The sequence below is a fragment of the Camelus bactrianus genome, chromosome 12 (genome assembly GCF_048773025.1).
Source record: "Camelus bactrianus isolate YW-2024 breed Bactrian camel chromosome 12, ASM4877302v1, whole genome shotgun sequence".
Lineage (NCBI taxonomy): Eukaryota > Metazoa > Chordata > Mammalia > Artiodactyla > Camelidae > Camelus > Camelus bactrianus.
This window is the reverse complement of record NC_133550.1, coordinates 60383127-60403566: the sequence shown is the minus strand read 5'-3', so window position 1 is coordinate 60403566 and position 20440 is coordinate 60383127. Positions and strand designations below refer to the sequence as shown.

General features: G+C 48.2%; 1 protein-coding gene across 1 annotated transcript in view; it reads left to right on the top strand.

Moving 5' to 3' along the window:
• CACNG2 (calcium voltage-gated channel auxiliary subunit gamma 2) overlaps positions 1-20440 on the top strand; it is a 104176-nt gene that overhangs the window by 71556 nt on the left and 12180 nt on the right. Inside the window, exon 2 of the mRNA XM_010960418.2 lies at positions 20031-20114. Within this exon, the coding sequence (XP_010958720.2) occupies positions 20031-20114 (84 nt within the window). The remainder of the gene's footprint in view (positions 1-20030; positions 20115-20440) is intronic.

Below are 20440 nucleotides of genomic sequence, written 5' to 3'. Positions count from 1 at the left end.
AATATTAAAATGGCTCAGCAATAACAACTAATAGGTAAAGAGTTCTTAGAATGTGCCAGGCACTTCTCTAAGCACTGAACCAAATTAACTCCTTCACAGCAACTCTATGAGCTATATACTTTTCTCATCCCCATATTACAGGTGAGGAAACCGAGGCAACAAAAGGTTAAGTAATTCCAGCCAAACTCTTAGAAAAAGAGAATACAACAGTGGTTGCCAGGGGCTGAGGAAGGGGGAAATGGGGAGTTGTTTTTCGACAGGTATAAAGTCTCAGTTATGCCAGATGAACAGATTTCTAGACATCTGCTATACCACATAGTGGCCTCTAGATAACAATACAGTATTGTGCACTTCAAAATTTGCTAAGAGGGTAGATCTCGTGTTAACTGTTCTTACCACCAAAAAAAAAAAAGGGCAAAAAGGGGGGATTGAGGAAACTTTGGGAGGTGCTGAGCGTTTCTATTACCTTGATTGCGGTGATGTATCACAGGTGTTTACAATCATCCAAACTCATCAAATTGTATACGTTTAACATGTGCAGTTCTTTGAGTATCAATTATATGACAACAAAGCTGTTTTTAAAAACTAAAAAAAAAAAAAAAGCTAAGAAATTCAAGGGCATTGTCATTCAAAGGATACCAGATTTGGAGTCTTTGGGGCAAGTGAGCCCTGTGTTAGAAAAATAGGAAGTGAAAATCTCTCCTACCATTAGGCAGTTGTAAGGAATAAATGGGGGAATTAACATCAACACATTTTTTTACCTTTCAACGCAGTTTGCCAGTAAGGTGTTTGTTTTTTGTTTTTTTTGTTTGTTTGTTTTGTTTTGTTTTGTTTTGTTGATGCCCACTGTGACATTATTTCTTTAGAAAAAAGAAGGCTAAATCAGAGCATGCAAAAGATTCATTCACGTACCCCGTCATTTTTCGTTGAGCACCTGCTATGTGCCAGGCACTGATTTAAACACTGGGGCTGCAACAGTAAACAAAGCAAAGCCTGGTTCTTGTGGCTCTTCTATTCTCACGAGAAAGACCAGTAAAAATGCAATGAGACATCAGCTAATGATTAAACAAGAAGAGAAATAAAATCTGCTAAGGGAATAGAGGATGGTGATCAGATGATTTTGGTTCAGAGACCTGAATGAAGCAAGAAGGACAGCCATGTAGATGCAGGGCAAGAGCACTGCAGGGGGGGAGACCACAAGTGCAAAGGCTCTGAGGGGGAAGCCTGCCTCGTGTGTTTCAGGACAAACTAGGAATCCAGTGTGGCTGGAGCAGAGTGAACAGGGGGGAGTGGCAGCTGAGTGTAGCTGTCACCACAGACTAAACAAAGTGGAGCCCCTGTAGGTGTGGTACCTACGAGATACACAAAATGTACACACTAGGCGGCAACTCATGCAGCTTGCTCACTGGTCTTTTTTGTGTGCGATTCCAGCCAATCACTACAAACCCTGTGCACACTTCCTCCTAGCCAATCCAGTGGAGCCTTATATGCTGAAGTGGGCGTATGGCTGAAAACACATTCTATTAATTCCTTCCTTCCGCAGACGTGTCTGAGCACCTGGTGTGTAAGCCAAGGCCTTTGCTGGGTGGTGGGAATGCATTGTGAATAAAACGCCTACAGTCCCTGCTCCAATGGCAGGCACCCTCTAGTGAGGAGGAGAGCAAGTAAACCAAGTCACGGTGCCTGGTGACAGAGGCCCTTGCTGCCAGCCTGGCACTGCGCAAGGGGTGAGAAAAGGCACAAGAGAAGCTGGGAAAAGAGAAATCGGTTCTGCCCCCAGGCAGAAGCTCCCTTCCTTCCTGTGCAGTAGGTCCAGGCCATGTGTCAGTGCTGCCAATTCCACATCACAGCTGGTAATGGGCAAATGGGTTGTTGCAAACCACAGAAAGTCCCCAAACCTCGTTTGAGTCAATAGATGCAATCTCTTCCCTCCACAAGCCTTCCACTAGCTGCACCACAGCAGAACTGACTGTGGCATCACAGTTCCCACGACTTATTGCTCCCAGTACCCCGCCCGCTCCCTGGCAAGGGCTGAGATGGTGCCTGGGCACGTCTGGAGACACAAGAAGGTAGGCAGGCCACCCTCTGCCTAAGGACATGGTGGTAAACACAACAGCTCTTTAAGAGGCGAGGAAACAGGCCATCTCAAGGTGGTGGGGGAAGTGTTACCAAGTTGGCGAGCATGAAGGGCTATGGGAAAGAGAAAAGGGGTGATGTGGGGGAAGGAGCAGACTTCAGGGAAGACTTCCTAAAGGAACTGATGAGTAAACTGAAAGCTGAAGCACCAATATGAGGCATTGGGTGTGGGGGCGGGCAGAGAGGAGGGAGTTCTAAGCAAGAAGAAAAGGAAGCCCAGGCAGAAAGTATGTGGAAAAGTCTGAGATAGTAGCAAGCATGTGGAGCGGCTCATGGGTGTCAGGACAGCTCAGGGTGGCTGGGGCGTGGCTTCTGGAGAGGGATGAGGCTGGAGAGTTAAGCGGCAGTCAGACTGTGCTGGATCCTGAACACCTTGCCCAAGAGACCTATCCCATAGGAATGGGGAGCCATCAAGGGTCTTTAAGCAGAAAAGAAGCAGCCCAGATTTCACCTTTTGCAAATCACAGTGGCTGCAGGGTGGATGGCAGACTGGAAGTGGGTAAGAGCAGTGCGAGGAAGCCAGTTGGAAAGTCAGTAGTGGTATGAGGCATGAATGATTCAAGATGTGCTAAAGGACTGGTGATTAGACGAGAGTGAAGATGGAGAGGTAGAAATCAAGGGAGACTCTGAGATTTGCGGTTCGGGAAACCGGCTGCATGAAGGGAGGGTTTATTCAGAGAGAGACTCTGGGAAGAGAGTCTGTGGGGGAAGGAGGCAATAAGTTCATATGGAGGTTCAGATATCTGTGGGATGTTCGAGAGGGAACATCAGTGCAGCATAAAGTCCAGGGTAAACAGATTTGGGTTGGAAATAAAAACTCATGGGTCATCAGTATGTAGATGAAAATTGAAGTCATGAGATGAGCTTCTCGGAGGAATTTACATAGAGTGAAAGAGAAGAGAGCCAAGGGGAGAGCCCCAAGGACACCACATGAACAAGACAGTCAGAGCAAGAGGAGCTTGCAAAGGAGCCTGGCAATGAGCAGGAGGAAAACCAGGCACCAAGGGAAGAGGTGAGTCAGGAGGCAGGAGTGCTGGGCTGGGTCAAATGATGCCAAGAGGGCACAGCGGAGGTGAGCAGATGTTGTAGGGACATGTGTAAAAATGCCTCCCACGCTAGCACTCAAGGAAAAGAAGGTGTTGGAAAGCTTTGTACTCTACTTTTTCATTACCCTCTGCTCTGTATGAAAGTACAGGTGTGAAACCAAGATTCATTTAGTGCAGTGTTTCCCAAAGGATGATCCAAAGAATCTGCCCCATGAGGTGAAACACACACACACACACACACACACACACACACACACACACACAGAGTCTCTAGGGAAATGAATTTTTTAAAAGATTCTGCCCTATATTCCTACATTAGAGTCTGACAATGCAATTAGCATAGTAAAGGCTCAGAAAAGCCCTACAGTAAAGAATCCTATTTAACCTCATTTAACCCAGCATTGCCCCCAACTTTGGCAATGGAACCCCACTACAGTGTATCCACTACTAGCATCTCTTGGGCTGGAATCAACGAAACACACTTTGGAAATCATAGTATTCACGGAGAAGGGTACATCTAACTGATGAGATGTCTGCAGCTGGAAAACCACTAGTAAAACACATTCTCTCCCACGTTTAGGACAAAAGACTTCCTTGGTCTGGATTCCCTCATTATCCATTGACTTAAAATTTATGGGGTACCTGCTAAGTCGTGGCATAGCCTGGAGGGTGATGGACATGGTACATTTAGAGAAACAAAATCGAGGAGACATGGGGGAGGGCATTCTTCGGACATACATGCTTGTGTTGATTATACTATTGATTGTATTAGCAAAGTATCCAAGCAGTTCCTGGTCAGTTAGGAGGGACAGAGGAAGAAGCATCACCATGAGGTGACCTTCTCTCTTCTAAGAAGTTATACAGTTTGGGGGACCAAAAACAGTACAGAAAACATTGAGTGATAAGGCAAGAATACTGGTAAAGACCATTCTCAAAGTGGTTGTAGTCACTACCATTTATTAAGCACCTATTCTGTGCAAGCATTTACACCATAGCAATAAAGTAACATTTACTGAATTCTTACTCTGCACCAAATACTTCCCTAAGTCCATTAGCTTATTCATCCTGCCAATAACTCTGTATATATTTATGATCTCATTTTTTGGACAAGGAAACTCACTGAGAGGTGGCATTTCTTGCCCAAGGTCATGGCTAGTAAGTGGGAGAGCTGAGATCTGAACCTAGACAGTCTGGTCCAGATAGTGTACACTTAAACTATACATTCTACACCCCTTAAAAACATCCCACTGATAGTTGAACTTGGATTGCTGGAGTCTGAACCTAAAGTGCTAACCATTACACCCAGGAACCACCCACATTATTTATGTTCTTTGATTTTCACAACAATGTTTTGATGTAGGTGTTATTATTAACTCATTTACAGAGGAGGCTCAGAGTACTAACACAGCTCGTAGCCGGCAGCACTTAGGATTTTAATTTGTGGCGTCTGACTCCAAAGCTCCTGCGACAGGTCTATAACCCCTTTCCACCCAGACTATTGTCACTTTCAAGGCTGGAATTGGGGTGATAGTCAGCACACTGCATGACTGCTGAGACCTCAGACCCTGGCCAGACAGGGCGGACGCTGGCCATGGTGCTGGAACAGCATCCTGGAGACACTCAGTGTCAGGATCCAACACTTTAGTAGCCGGTCGGGGTGGGGGGCGGGAGAGGGCAGTCGAGGAACTCCTGAAGGAGGGGCCAGTGTGACCAGGGCAGTGGGGGGGAGAATCTGGGGTGCTTAGACAGCAGCCTTTTTCCAAACCCATATTTGACAACTAGTGTAGCTGTATCAGAGATACCTGCAAACTGTCAGCCTTGGCTGGGATCAAAAACATGACTGTTTACCAGTGTCCAGCAGCCTGGGCCTTCCATGCCCCTGGGGTCAGGGCCAAGTGGACATGAAGACAGTTCTCCAGTCCACAGATTCCTCACTTGACCTGGGGTCATGGCCTTGAGCCTCACATAGTTTAGGGTTCATTTGCATCATTCTACAGTCACATGCTGCAGCCCCAACCCCAGCAAACAGGCTTCCACACACAGAGTGGGCTGGGACCCTCCATTACCTCTACCAGAGCTGCAGAAAGCAGTGTTCTTGAGCTAGAATCTGCAGACAGCGAGCTTCTGGCTCAGTGGTGCCATCCCAGCCTGAGCAGCCCCTCCTGGGCGCTGGAGATCCAGCAGACCAGACCCTGAAGTAGGTGCTAATTGAAGGGCATGCGAAGCCCTCTGTGCATGGTGAATCTAATTAAGTTCTGACATTACATCAAATTGAATCCTTTTATTAAACATTAATCTTCAGATTCCAGAGTGTCACAACACCACATTGTTTTAAGTGACAAAAACGCAAACAGTGCCTTCCCAACAGCAATCAAAGTGCTGCCCTTAGCAGCCAACCGTGGGACAGAGGCTCCAACAGGGCAGGTCTTGCCGGAGCCTGCTCTTCCTCAGTGGGGCCGCAGAGGCCTTGGGGGATCCCCCCAAGAGTTTGCCTCCATCTCTTCCACACACACCTGGTAACGGGTACAACCAACTCTGCCTCCCTCCTGATCTTTGTCTTCACCAAGCTGTCTGGATCAGCTGCAACTTCTCTCAGTAATTGTCCTCATCTCTCAAGAACCCCTTTCTTCTCGGGGATTGTGGTAAAGAGGCAGGAGGTGGCCTGGCTGTCTCATCTGCTCCTCTCTGAGTACAGGCTGGCTTTAGGGAGCGGAGCTCACTGGGTGCACCCCTCTGTCCTCCTCTAACCCGTCCCTCAGACTGGGAAGGCTTCAGAGCAAAGATTCTGATTTTTTTTCATCCTATCTGCTTCCCTAGAAGAGTGGTGAGCACAGAGAAGGCTGCCAACGTGTTTTTTGATCAATTAATTAATCAATAATTGAAGACCAAGTCTTACCCTCAGCTTTATAGTTTCAAGAACTCTTTTTGCAATTTCCCCAAAGGTGATTGAGTTCTGGAGGACTGATTCCTGACAGTCAGACTCATGAGAGACCCAATGAGTCCCATGTTTCCATTTCTACAAATGGCTTCTTTGGGTAGGATTGGGTAGGATTCTTTGTCCTAGGGAGAGGGACAATTCCAAGAAAATCACAAGCTTCAAGGGTGAGTAGCCTGTCTTCCCACTGGATGACTGATCCAGTTCTATTTAAGCACCTGGCAATAGGAACACTCACATTCTGGTCTTTCGTGCTTTTCTAGGTATGACAAGGCTCACCACTCTGGTGATAACAATGACCATAGAAATTGATAACAGATAACATCTACTGAAAGCTCATGGCATGCACTGTTCTAAGACCTTTATATATATATATGTGTATGTTAACTTATTCCACCCGCACAAGAACCTGTGAAATTGGTGGTATTATTATCCCATTTTACAGTGAGGAAACTGAGGGTCACAGCACTTAAGCAGCTTGCACAAGGCTCCATTCCCAGGCAGTATGATAGCATCAGTCCTGAGTTTATGTTGAAAAGAGTAGCTAATATTAATCAAGCTCTATGAACCTCCAGTTTCTCATCTGTAAAATGGGCTCAGTAACAGAACCTATCCAAGGGATGGATGTGATCACTGAATCAGGTGAGATGTAAAGTACTGGCACAGAGAGGATTTTTAATAAATATTACAGAGTCTCCCACACCCACTGAGAGAGAATGGAAAGTGCACAGTTTGATCCCTGTCCTTGGTGCATGTGGAATGCTATTAGGAAAATGACACATACACTCGTGAAATTTGAAATGACAAGAAAGCAATACAAGAGCTGTCACGAGGCAGCCTGTGGTTAATTGCCAGATGAGTGATCTTGGAGGTAAAAGTGGAGTTGAAAGGAAGGAGAGGCCGCTCTGAGCTGCGGGGTCAGGGAGGGATCCTTAAATCCCAGCTTCCACAGGATAGAAGACCTCAGAATCCCCTACTCCACCTCCCAGTTACTGCAGAAATGCCCTCTTCAGCTTCCTTAAGAGGCTGCTCACCATCTTCTTCTTTAACTCCTCCAGTGACAGGGAGCTCACTCCCTTGGGAGACAGTTCTGAAATCACAACACTCACCCAGGTACTGATCCAGCATCTCCCCTTCAGTGGGCCAGGCTAGCGCGAGCTGCAGAATTGAAGGAGGTGGTGAGTGCCTCCTTAAGTTTGGATGCTACATGACCCTAGTACCCATCCTGCCTGTACATCCCTACCCATGGCTCCTAGCTCTCCCTCTGGAGTAAAAATGGCATTGTTTTAAATATAGAAGATGGGAGAGCTTGATTCAGCTGGGAGGGAATGTGTAAGCAATGGTGAGGAAAGGGGAAAAGGCAAATGCTTTTCTGAGTCCAGCGTAGCTAAGAGAGAAGAATCACAGCAGAAAATGTGGGAAGCTTTGAGTCCAACTGGACATAGCTGGGAATCTGGTTCTTAAGATGTCTGCCCTTTGTGCTGCAGACAATGGGATTCTTGAAGATTTCTGAGCAGAGGAGTATGCTTGGCTTGGAAACAAGAGTGTGGTTAGATGGGCATCCCCAGGCTTATGGATCCTCATTGCATGAAACGTTTTTATCTTCATGAGTCAGTGGTTTCAGTGGCATTCGATCACTTTGGCCTGGATCTCTGCCGTGAAATTGAATGTGCCTCAGCAGATGAAAATGAACCACAGTGGGGGCTGGGGGAAACCGGCGGTCAAAAAATTCAGGTGGATTCTGCAAAGTGAGAAAGGCCACTGGCATTTTCTCATTCCATGGAGGCCTTCATAAGATGCTGGTGGGAAGGAATGCCCTTCAGATGCCAATGTTATTGGGACACATCCTGGCAGCCAGGCCCCACGATCTGTGTGCACAGAGTAGTGGAAGACACGGTATCTCTGTAAAGATTTTTTATTTCCTAACACATCCTATGGGGCAGGCATAGTGTCTCGCACTCTTCCCATTATATTGTTCATTTTTACAACAACCTAACCCCCTTTTACAGAGGAGGAGACAGAAGCTGAGAGGAGGGAGGTGACTTACCCAGGGTGGCACGACGAGTGAGTTTTAGAACAGCAGTGTATCCGGGTGGGCAGAAGTGTACACACGGAGGGACAACTGTGTGTCTCTTTCACTAAAGGATGCCCATGCTAATCAGCCTGCACCTTGGCACAGGGTTTTGCAATTTACCAAGTAGGTTTATTAACTCTCAATTTTATCACATTTCATCTATTCAATTACACCCTCAGGGAAGCAGGACTGGCCCATTTCCCCATTTTACAGATAAAAAATCTCAACTGACTTCATATCCCCCACGTCTCTCCATCCCCATGCCTCCACTCCTGCCTGGGCCACCTCCATCTCTCATCTGGACTACTTTCATCACAGTGGTCCAGGCAAGAGATGCGTGGCTTCAGTGGGGCTCATGGCTTCCAGTCTTGTCCTTCTAGTCCACTCCCCACACAGCCACCAGGACCTTCATCCCAAAACACAAGTCTGGTTACACTAGCCCCCTGCTTAAAACCCCTCAGTGGCTCTCCACTGCTCCTAAGTTCATACTTTGAATGGCTTATTAGGTCCTGAATAATCTAATTGAAGCTACTATCTTTCCAGGCTAGTTTTAAACCACCCCACACACACACACACACACACTTATATCCAGCCCAACCATCTGCCCTTCAGATAAACCAAAGCTCTTGGCCACAAGACCCCAACCTTACTCTCTGGTTAACTCTTGCTCTTCTTCCCAACACCTCCCCACCCTCCCTCTCATCTGCCAATTTCCACTTATCTTTTATGGCTCATCTGAGATGGGGCTTATTCCAGGAAGCCCTCCTGACAACCCACCACAACTTAGACAGAGCCACGTACCTTCCTATCCACACTCCAGCATCCTGTGCTCTTGCTGTAACAATGTCACCTAGAACCCCACTGCCTGGGGTCAAAGCCCAGCTCCTTGGCTCACATTGTGAATCCTTCGATGCATTTCTTCACCTCTCTGAGCCTCTATTTCCACACCTTCGTGGTGGAGAAAATAGTAAGAGGTTTTTTTAGGATTAAATGTAAAGAGCTTAGCCCAGAACCTAGCTCATGGCAGCTTCTCCAAGGGGCACCCACGACCATCCCTACACTTGCTGTTGGTTTCATTCTGGTTCATGTAAGTTAATTATGTGTCTCAGTGCCTTCTAGACACCGTTCTTGGGGACGAGGAATCCTGCTGTACTGATCCCTCTCTACCACCATGCCCAGCTCAACAAGTGAGTGGGCACTCAGTAAAAGTTTGAGGACCAGCTGAAATATTGAATAAATCCAAAAGTGAATGACTTGCTCAAGATCCCATTGTAGAAAGTGGCAGAAAGACAGCTCAAATGCCATCTCTCCACTACACCTCGAGCTTCTCAAGATGAATTTAGGGATGTTGGCACATGACAGTGTTTATCCATTACCTGCCTACTCCTGAGGCTCTGGGGTTGACAGAGTCATTTGAACAGTCCTGTTCCACAGGATCGATGCATATCAGGTTCCTGTATCCCTGGGCCTGCCTCCAGCCGGGAGCAATCTCAACACAGCAGAGTAGAATCAGTACTCTCTCTGACTAGTCCGTGAGCTTCTTGAAAGTAGGGACTGTGTGTGATCCATTTAAGCCCCCAGCACAAGGCCCAGCAACAGGCAGCAGCACTTGACCTGCTGGGTGCCAGGCACGGGCTAAGTCCTCTCAATGCAGTGCTTATGCAATTCACAGACCTAGGAGCTAGTCTACTGTCTCCCCATTTTACAGATGAGAAGACTGAGATTCAGGGAGTTCAGTGATATAAACTGGAATGCGAACTCAGGCGGCTTGCCTCCAGACTCTGAGGCTAACCACTTAACCTTTGCTGCCTCTCCAGCAATGGGAGCTGAACTAACAGAATTGTATTGGGGAAGGTTCCTTCATGGCCTGTGACAACACCCAAACCTAGAGGTCTACCTTTTACATTTTAGGTTGATTTGTTACCTCTGTGGAGGGTCCTTAACCTCATCAGGAAAAGGCTTTCAACCACATTGTGGTGCTTGTGGGTCTGAGGCTTTCCTGTCCCCAGGAGCCTGCTCCAGTGCCAGCACTATGGGGAGGGGACAGAGCTGCAAGGCTGTGATGAAGGGCCTTGGAGTTCAGAACCCAGGTCCTTCCAAGTTCTCAGTCTTGGAGAGGTCATATCAATCTGCCAGCCAAGGACAGCATCCCTGCTCATGAGCCCCAGAGCCCCGGGTGTAGGGCCCTGACCACCATCTCTGGGGCCTCATCCACAGTCTCTAAGCACCAACAACCCTGGTTCACTTACCATCACAGGGATCCATTCACTCTTCCTGTCTGAAGTCGAAACTTGTACCTCCTTCCTGGCTCCCTTGTCTAAGGCAGATTTACTCCCTCCCACAGTCATTCTCAGCGGTGCCCCGCCCACCTCTTCCCTTATTCAGGGCCACAGCCAGCACTGAACCGGAGCAAAGTTTATGCTGAACAAAGAGGTTGTGAGGAACGCTGAGACAGCTTTCAATTCATTCATTCGTTCAATTAGACACTTAGCAAGCTCCTGTTAGATGCAAGCACCGAGAGTTGAACAAATCGCCCTCTTTAAAATGTGTTTAATATTAAGTACATACAAAAGGCTATTTTAACATGTGTGATTACATTCATTAGGATTAAGTTTGCAGCAAGGGTTTTTTTTTTTTCAACTAAAATTTAAAGGATAGTTAAAAGATCGTTTATTTTTCTCTCATTGCCCAACTCTGGGGATAAGATGTTCAGGAGATAAGACACTCCTTGGTGGCATGGCCCAGATGCCTATATCTTACTCCACCAACATGCAGCTCTCCAGGCTGTGTCATGGACCAAGATAGCAACCAGAGTTCCATGTTCCCCGTGCCCAGAGGAAAGGCCTGAGAAGGGCACGTGCCACCCCCAGAAGGACATTTCTCAGGAGTTGCTCCCTCCACTTCCACTTCCATCCCATTCTTCAGAGCTTGGTCACATGGCCACCTCTAGCTGCAAGAGAGGCTGAGAACTAAGGGCTATATTCTGGGAAGCCATATGTCCAGGCAAAATATGGAAGACAGAGAGAACAGGACATTAGGAAACAGTCAGCAAACTCTGCCACAGCGAGGTATAGAAAATAATGATAAAATGAGGGCCTGAGCACCCACCAGAAGGTCAAGAAATGGAGCATCTCAGTGCATGGACGCTCGCGTGTGTCCTCCCTGCCACCACCCCCGCCCCTCTCCCATCTCGGGGCAACACCCCCTTGAGTTCTATGTTTTTCGTTGCTGGCTTGACTTTACAGTCTCACCACAAAACAACCTACAGTCCAGTTGTACACGCTTAACTCTGTGAAAATGGAATCTTATCATCGATATTTTTTCCACGGTTTGATTTTCATGTTCAGTATTATGTGCATGGAATTTACCTGTGTCAACATGCGTAGCTGTAATCTACTCCCCTTCACAGCTGTGTAATATCCAATGATATTAATATACTCCAAGTTATAATCAGTCTTCTAACAAAAGAAATGAGTTGCTCCCAGTGCTTTGCTGTTGCAAGCACGGCTGTTAGGAACATTTTTGCACACAGCTTCTGATGCATACATGCAAGAGTTTTCCAAGGCAGGTGTATAAGAGAAATTGCTGGGTTTGGGGTTATATACATATTCTGACATTGTCAAATAGGCTTTTAATAAGAGAGGTGCAAATGTTTCTGGTGTCCCAGGGGTTCTAACAGTTGGCAAAATGTCCATCTGTTCAGGAGAATGGAAATGTACAGTATACTCTCTGTCCACGCGCGCACACACACACACACACACACACACAATGATTCGCTCATTTATTTATCCATTTGTTCAATAAACATTTGTTATGTAGCCGTTATCATTAATTATAAGACACACCATCAATGTAATAATGATTTTTTGGGAGAACAGAGACACACTGCAGTCAATGAACCCATCAGTGACAAGACACATCCCAAGTTCACTGAAATGTGCATCTGAGCATCTTGGAATCAAAGGAAATATGGTATGCTCAGGAAACTCTCTAGACGAAATTCTACCCTCAAGGAGCTTACGGATTTGCAGCTATTTGTTCCCAGACAATAATACTGAAACACAAAATATGATCAAAGCAGATATAAAGTGCTCAAAAAACAACCCAAAGTGTGATCTGCTAGGGACCCTGCAGCATTGGCATTGCCTGGGAGCATGCAAGGAATGCAGAGTCTCAGGCCCCACCCCAGACCCACTGAGTCAAAATCTGGCTCAACATGATCCCACAGGGATCCCTATGCCCATTAAAATCCAGAAGCACTTCACGGGGCATGGGGAAGAAAGAGTTTTTCCAACTGAGGGCAATCACGAAAGGCTTCCCGAAAGAGGTGTCATTTGAAGAAGAAAGAGAAAGAAGGACTACATTCGTTTAGTGCCTGCTCTGGGTTAGGAACTGCACTAAAGGCCTCCGCTTCTATCTCATTGAGTCCTTGGAATCACCCCGCAGGGATTAATATTCCTTTTCTACAGCCAAGGAGGTGGAGACACAGAGAGGTCACATGACTTGCTCAGGGCCTCAGAGCTAATAGCCAGAACTCTCTGAGTCTGGGGTCCAATCTCTTCCCCATATCAAATGGAAAGAACTAAAGAAGCAACTGTGGAGACAAGAATGACAGGAATCAGGACAGGATATCCTCCTGGTGGTTGTGTGAGCAATGCTGTGCCCAGGACTTCTTGGGGGCAAGAGCTTGGGGCACAAGATAGGGCAGACTCAGGGAAGGCAGGTAGGCACAACGGACTTCTTACCCCTCCCTAAGTGCCTTTGTTACCGAAACAAACTTGGGTCTGCTTGCCCATGCGCAGTAAAGCCAATCTCCTGACCCCGGGTTGTGGGGAAGGAGAGTGCAGCGTTTATTGCAGGCGCCAAGCAAGGAGTCCAGGCAGCTAGTGCTTCAAAGACCTGAACTCCCTGACTGCTGACTCCTGAACTCCTCGACTTTGTTTAATGGCTGAACTAGTACTATTTTGTCTTGCTTGACTGTTTTCCTTTCTTTCTGCATTTTCTCACTTCTCTGATGAAATGTACTCTTTGGAACTCCGGGAGACTAAAGTTTTTCTACAGACCAGAGGCAGGTGGAAGACATGGGCAGGGTTGTGGCGGGGTCCGTTCTGGGAAGGCCCCATGGGGTCCTGCTCAGTTACACCTGCACAGGTCCTAGTACATTGCAGGTATTCAAAACAATTCAATGAATGAATGAACAAGGAATGAGCAAACTCACTGACAGCCACAGAGGCTGTTTCAAACCCTCCAGCACCAGCTGATGGCAGCGCTGCCTGGGGGCTGGGGTTCCCGGGAGGGACAAGCCAGGCCTCACCCACCCATCCTGAGGTTTCCTGAATCCCTGCCGTCAGGGAGGGCTGTGCCGGCAAAGCAAAAAGCCAGGAGCAGAAAAGGTTTAAAACACAGTGAAAGCAGCTTCTTACCAAACCCTTCATTTGCTTCACTTAAAAAATTACTTAGACAGCCTCCTCCCTAGGCGTCAGCGGGCCCCCTCTGCGCGCCCTCCCGGCACCCGAGCCGCTCTCTCAGCCTCTCACGAACATGTGGAAAATAAAACAGCGTCTGTTCAACACTTAATGACCAGGTTTATGAAGGGCTTATTGTATCTCAAAGAAATGAGACAGCAGTTGGGGTTGCGAGATATCAATGTGCTTTTTACAAAGCTGATGAAACCTCCTTTTAAACTACTTAATACCTACAAGCTGAAATTTCCAGTCTGAAGCGGTAAACTCCTGGAGGCAAGGCCGTGGCTGCCTAAGGCAGCCTTCCCACCTCGATTTGCCCTGGAGTCCCTGGGCCCTGGGGTCCGCGCGGCACCGCCGGCCCTTCTCGGGTGGGGGTTCAGTGAAGATTTCACGGTTGTTGGGCCCCTTGGCAGAATAATCTTTTATATTTCATGATGGGAGCATCTCCCCCACATCCTCACTCTCTGAAAGTTCAAAGCCAATGTCTGAGTGGGGAGTGGGCTGTGAGATGCTCTCTCCTCTGTTCAGCCTGGACCACAAGCCCCTGAGGGAACTGGCCCTAGTCCCCTCCACCCCCCTATCTCCTGCCATCACCCTCACCCATCCAGCCCCCTCAGTGGGACCAATCTGCTTGTAAATCTCCAGTCCCACAAAGATGCCATGTCTTTGTACCAGCCAACCCCTCCCATGGGATTAACCTCACCCTAACCATTCGTCCAGGGGTGTGCTGGTAAAAGTTTAATGACTGGTTCTCTGAGAAGGGGGAAGGGGACCTAGATCTGTAGTGTTTGCCAATCATGCCCCAATACACATACACACACACACACACACACACACACACCCCTACCTGCTTCAACTGACTAACATCTTCTTGACCTTCTGAGTCAGCTCAGTCCCCTCCTCTACAGAAGGCCTGGGTCAATACCCGCACATGCCTGGATACACAGCTCTCCATGTGCTCCCAACACCCTGCCTTGTCACAACACATGGCATCTGTTGTCTGTCTCCCATAGATGGCATGCTCTGTAGGGACAGAAAGCATTTTTTCCCTCTGTGTCCTTGGCAGGTTGTACAGAGCATGGCATACAGTTGGTGCCACATAAATGTTAGCTAAACAACTATACTCCCAGAAGGTCTTATACATCCCTCTAGTACAGAATGTGAGATGTTGTATTCTAGTAAATTATGTGCTTTCTGTCTTTCCCCCGAGACTGTGAGCCCCAGAAGAGCAGGAATCAGGTCAGATTTCCCTCCCTGACCCCAGGGCCAGGCCCTTAGTCATCCCTTAGTCTTTCCCCTGGGGACAAAGCCTGCCCAAGAATGAAGCCAACTAGAGGAAAGCCAAATAGAGATGGTGAGAAACACCAGATTTTTTGAGCACCTGGATCCACCTATGCCTGAAGCTACATCAATACTTTTTGCTAATCACCAACCAGAAAGAAATAGAGCAGGACTCTAGGCTAGCATCAGGAAAATAAGGTGACACCACTCTTCAATGACTGGAATGACATCCGCCAACACAGGTCTTCTACCAAATTTAAATTCCACCAAAGGTGATTGGTTGCCACTGGTGGCACCACCCCTTCATGGGTCTCAGCACCACGGTAGTCATACTAAGTCCAGAGGCACAGAGCGCCAAGTGCTCCTGGAGACCTCTTAGGCTTCCAGCTGACCCTCACAGCCTCATCGTCACCATCAACCTCAGAGACCACTGAGACCAATCCCATCACGACCTGGGACCCAGTTTACCTGGCTCATTCCTCACTACTCATCATTGTCCCTCAGGGCTCTGTTCATCCCCTAATCTGACCCATCTCCAACTCCCCCAGCCCCACAAATCCTCGCCCAGGGATGGGTGGAAGGGTGAGCTCTGTGCCGCAGGCAAATCTGGCTCTGCAGGGGGAGCACCAGAGCCAAAGAAGAACAGAACCTCCGTAGAGCCCTGAGTGGCAGAGCCAGGCTGCGCTCACCCCACTGCCCGTGAAAGCACGACCTCTAAATGTTCCAACAGTTCTGATGGTTTCTGTCCTTCTCACCACCACCACCCCGACTCTACCACTCCCAGTACCCACACTTGCGAGGACAGAGGGCTATTTCCTCAGAGACGTCCTCCAACTGACCAGCATCAGACAGGTTAGGAGAAAACTCTGTACCACTGAGATGGAATGACTCTTCCTCTAACAGAGAAGGGCCGGGAGCATCTGGTGTGATTCCCTGTGTCAAATCTCAGTCCAGACAGGGCCATCATTTAGCTTGTAAGAGCCTCATCATCAAAAGATCACACCAATAATTTCTAAAAACCAACCATTGATTTGGGGCTTATTAGAATAATTTGATGAATCATTTGCACATCAGTGTTTGACTTGGTAAGCAGTTTTATCAGCTATACTTGGTGTGTGTAGGAAATAAAAGTGGACATTTAGTTTTATCTTCGAAATAAAAGTTATTTAGTTTTGTCTTGTATATTAATTTGTAGGAGCTTTGCTAAACACTTTGAATGTCATCCCTGAGCCACCCAGTTCAGGGTCTTATCCTTGACCCTGGCGTTATCAATAACCACGCCCCCTCCACAGTGTCTTTTGCATCTGCTCTCTGACTCCCATGCCCCACCCTTCCAGCTCACTCCTGTGAGCATCTCCCTGAAAAAGTTCCGTGATCCTCCCTAGGCTTTCAATGCATTGATCCCCCACCTTTTCACTGCCCTCTTTACCAGCTTAGGGTCTAATCCATTTTCATAATCATTCCCTTCCCCCCTTCCCTTCATGCATTCACTTCACAGACCCCCATCCTGATTAAAGAAAACCCTCCAGCTAGATTGCAGCCACACGCTAAATGTGTTCAGAGAAAACCACAGAATCTCAAGAGGGACCTTCAAGCCACCCCTACACATACACCTCATGTCATAAGCCTGGTCCATTGCCTCTCCCATTCTCCTGGAGAAAAAATTCACTTCCTTCTTGCTTCCTCAAACCTCCAACCCTTCTACCCCTCCCTCGGTCTCAGTTGATGATTCTGCCTCCCATTTGTCAGGAAGATAGAAGCAACCAGTAGAGACGTGTCCCAGGTTCCCACCATGTCTACCCATCTTCTGCATCTGTATCCACAGGTGCCCCACTCCCTCCAGGTGCAGTGGGTGTACCCTTATCCACCCCATCTAAGGCCAACCTTGCACCTGTGTCCTGGGCCTCATCCCCTCTCATGTTGCTCCTGCATTGCTCCATCCCCTCCCTGGGTTATCAATTGTCCCTCTCTTCTAGAACATTCCCACCAGCATCACTCATGCCTTAACCCCTCCCCTCGACACAGCGAGCATAGCAGTAGACACCCCACTAGTACAGTGCAGGAGGGCAAAGGGAGGTTGAGGGAGGAACAACAAAGGATATGGTGGTAGCACAGGAAGCCAGACTGACATGTGCAAAGGCCCCATGGCCGGAGCACGCGCGGCAGGAAAGACAGCAGAGATGGCATGTGCACAGAGATGAAGGGGAGACCAGACAGAAGTCGGGGGTCAGGCCCTGTTAATAATGTTGAGCTTTTCTTGAAGAGCATCAGGAAGCTGTTGAGTGTTTTAAGCTGGAGGTGACTTGAGCAGATTTGAATTTTCAAAGGCTCACTATGACTACTCTCTAGAGACGGATAAGAGTGGGTACAAAAAGGCCAGTGGGGAGGCTACTGCACTCATCTAAGGAAGCAAGGAGGGTGGCCTGGCGATGGGTGTTGCTGTTGTTGGAAAGCAATCGATGAGTCTGAGAGATACTGAGAGCTAATGCAGACAGGGCGTCGTGATGGATGGAGCCTGCAGGGAAGAGGAGATGTCAGCGATGGTGGCTGGGCTCAGGCCTGCACGAGGGAGAGATGGAGAGGCACTGGATGACCTAGTTGGTGGCTCCAGAAGACCAGGCTTGAGGGACAGATCATGAGTTCCGGTTTGGACCTGCTGAGTGTACGATGGTTTGAAAACATCCACCGGGAGATATCAAATAGGCAGCTGGACACCCAGTTCTGAACCTCACAGGAGAGGTCTGGGCTGCTGATTATTTCACACGGCCTCTCAACCAGCATCTCTGGAGCCCTTCTCCTGTGACAGGACCTAGCGGTCCACGGATGACTGAGGCCCGGGCTGGGGCAGCGGAATAGCCAGGCTGCATGGGGAGCAGGTGCAGGCGTGATTCACCAGCCCTAAGTGGGGCCCCTTAGAAGACAGGCGTGGAGGCACCACCTACCAGCCCTTGGCTGGGGGTTGAGCAGCGCCCCCAGTTTGTAAGGATCCTCAGGTCGTGTCAGTACTGCTCTCTGCACCTCACCTCCTGCACGGATTCTTTGTAAAGATGCCTGGCACCAAGTTGGTGCCTACGAAATATTTGTCAGGCTGAATGGAGAGAGAATGAAAGTGCTTTGCAAAGTGCTTTTCAAATACACTGATTTGTAATTTTAACAATGGTGAGGGTATTTTATACTCTTAGCAGCCGGTATGAAGACTCCTCTCGGGAGAGAGGAGTGTGTGGTTGGTTAGGAGGAGGGGGAGGCCCCTGGTTAATGCACCAAGATGCTAAGAGCAGAGCCGGCAGGTGCTCAGGACAACAGAGGAGGGGGAGACAGCAAGGGGTGGGGCGAGAGAAGCAAGAGGAGAGGCTGCCCAGCACACTTCGGGAAGTGGCCTGCCCTTTGGGAGCATTTTGAGTGAAACGCTGTGCTCTTCAGATCCTGCAGAGCTTCAGTGAAGCTATTCAAAGTCCCGATGTGCTCTGGGGAGTGATTTTTCTTGCAGAAGTCAAGAAAGGGAGTGAATTTGGTACAGAGACAGTGAAGGGGGGTTTGGAGGGTGAGAGCCAACCATCTTCTCTGTAATGCATAGTACAGAATTATCGATACAATATAATAATAGCTAGACATATCTACAATACTTACGTAAGCACACCTGTATCCTGTAGATAGCAGCTGTATGTGATACATACGAGTCTGTGTAATAATGCCTTCAAATTCCTAAATAATCCCTATAGTATATATTTTTAAAAACCTACTTTATGAGCTATGAAGACTCAGGACCTTATAAAGAAAATAAATTGCTAACATGTATTGAGGACTGCATTAATTAGGTTATATTAGCTCCTATCAGAAAAATCCTGAATGTCAGTGGCAATGTAGTTGAAGTTCATTTCTCTCTCCCATCAGTGCCCCCAGCACATTTACTACCGTGCCAGGCACCGCTCTGAACACTTTATATGTGTGAACTCATTTAACCCCCACGACAATCTGTGAAGGAAGAACTCCTACGATCTCCACTTTCAGATGAGGAAACTGAGGCATCTCCAGGCTGCTGAGCCAGACGCAGGCAGTCCAGCTGCAGTACCTGCCTCTTACCCACTGTGGTCACATCTCCCAGCACAGGTCCAAGTATTCAGTCATTCAGAGAAAGTGAGCTGACATCTGTCGTGCCTGTGCTGGTGTTGGGGATACGATATGAATGAAACAGACAAACGTCTCTGCTGTCAGGAAACCGATGTGACTGTAAATTCTATTCTCTGCATGAGTTTGTATGAAGATTGCATTCAATGGTTCATTCATTCATTTAGTGATCACTGCTGGAGCTCCTCTGGGCACTGGGCAAGTTTTTCTCTGAGCACCTTCTCAGCAACCACCAAGGAAACTGTTAGAAACAAAAGGTCTTCGTTTGAGCCCTGAGCCCATCATTTCCTGGCCACGAGGACTTCAGTCATTTAGACTCCCTGAGCCTCAGTTTCTTCATCTGTGAAATGGAGATGATAGTATCCCTCTCGCAGGTTGTATCTTAGTCCAAGAGACCGGCAGAGGGCGCAGCCACCAGTGGGGGCTCAACCCAGGTGGTATTTCAGAACTTACACGGGCTCTGTCCAGTGAATTCCATGTAATTGCAAATGGGAAGATGCTTTACCAGCTCATCTAAAGGGCTGTGGGAAAGTTCGCCAGCCTCCATCTGGGGTCTGCCTTCTTTGGAAAGCGATCTGCTTTCTCGCCTGTAAAACGCGGGGTGACTCCCTGCTGGGCTGGGGCATAGAGGCAGGTGCACTGACGTTCATCAGCCTCCTCCGTGGCAGTCCCCAGCCCAGAATCAAACCTCCACCACCTGCCAAGCTTCAGCTAATCCTCAGAAGCCTCGATGCAGAGATGGAAGGCTAGGTTTTGAAGTCTTAAGCCTTAGATCCTCTCCGCAGCACCATGGGTGTGTGTGTTTTGATTCACCAGGCAGATGTCCAGACAAAGTGATACCTTCCTTTGTGGGTGAGGGAGAGGGGTGAGCCAGCTTCAGAAGAGAGAGGAGTCAGGAAGCGGCCGGTGGGCACTGAGCCCCTGGAGATGATGCTGTCTCACAAGTACTTTTTCCCCTTGTTTTCTAGGGAACTTCAAAGGTCTCTGCAAGCAAATCGATCACTTTCCAGAGGATGCAGATTACGAAGCTGACACAGCAGAATATTTCCTCCGTGAGTGCATGCAATTTTTTATCTCCCTCTCGGTGGTGGGTCCTGCCCTTCCATCCTTCGAGAGCCCAAGGCCTGGACTATCTAGAGGTTCCTGTCATGGCAGAGGGCAGGATAAAACTGAGCCTCCCTCCTTCCCTCCTGTCCGGAAGTCAAACCTTCAAGCATGCTGTTCCCTCTACCTACAACACATTTCTCTCCCCGCTGTCTTGCAAATTCATACTCATCTGCCAGGTTTCAGCTGAAACATCACCTCCTCCAAGAAGTCCTCCAGGCCCCTCAAGGGCTCCCCAGAGTACAGCACCTTTATCATGCTTTGTCTATTTGAG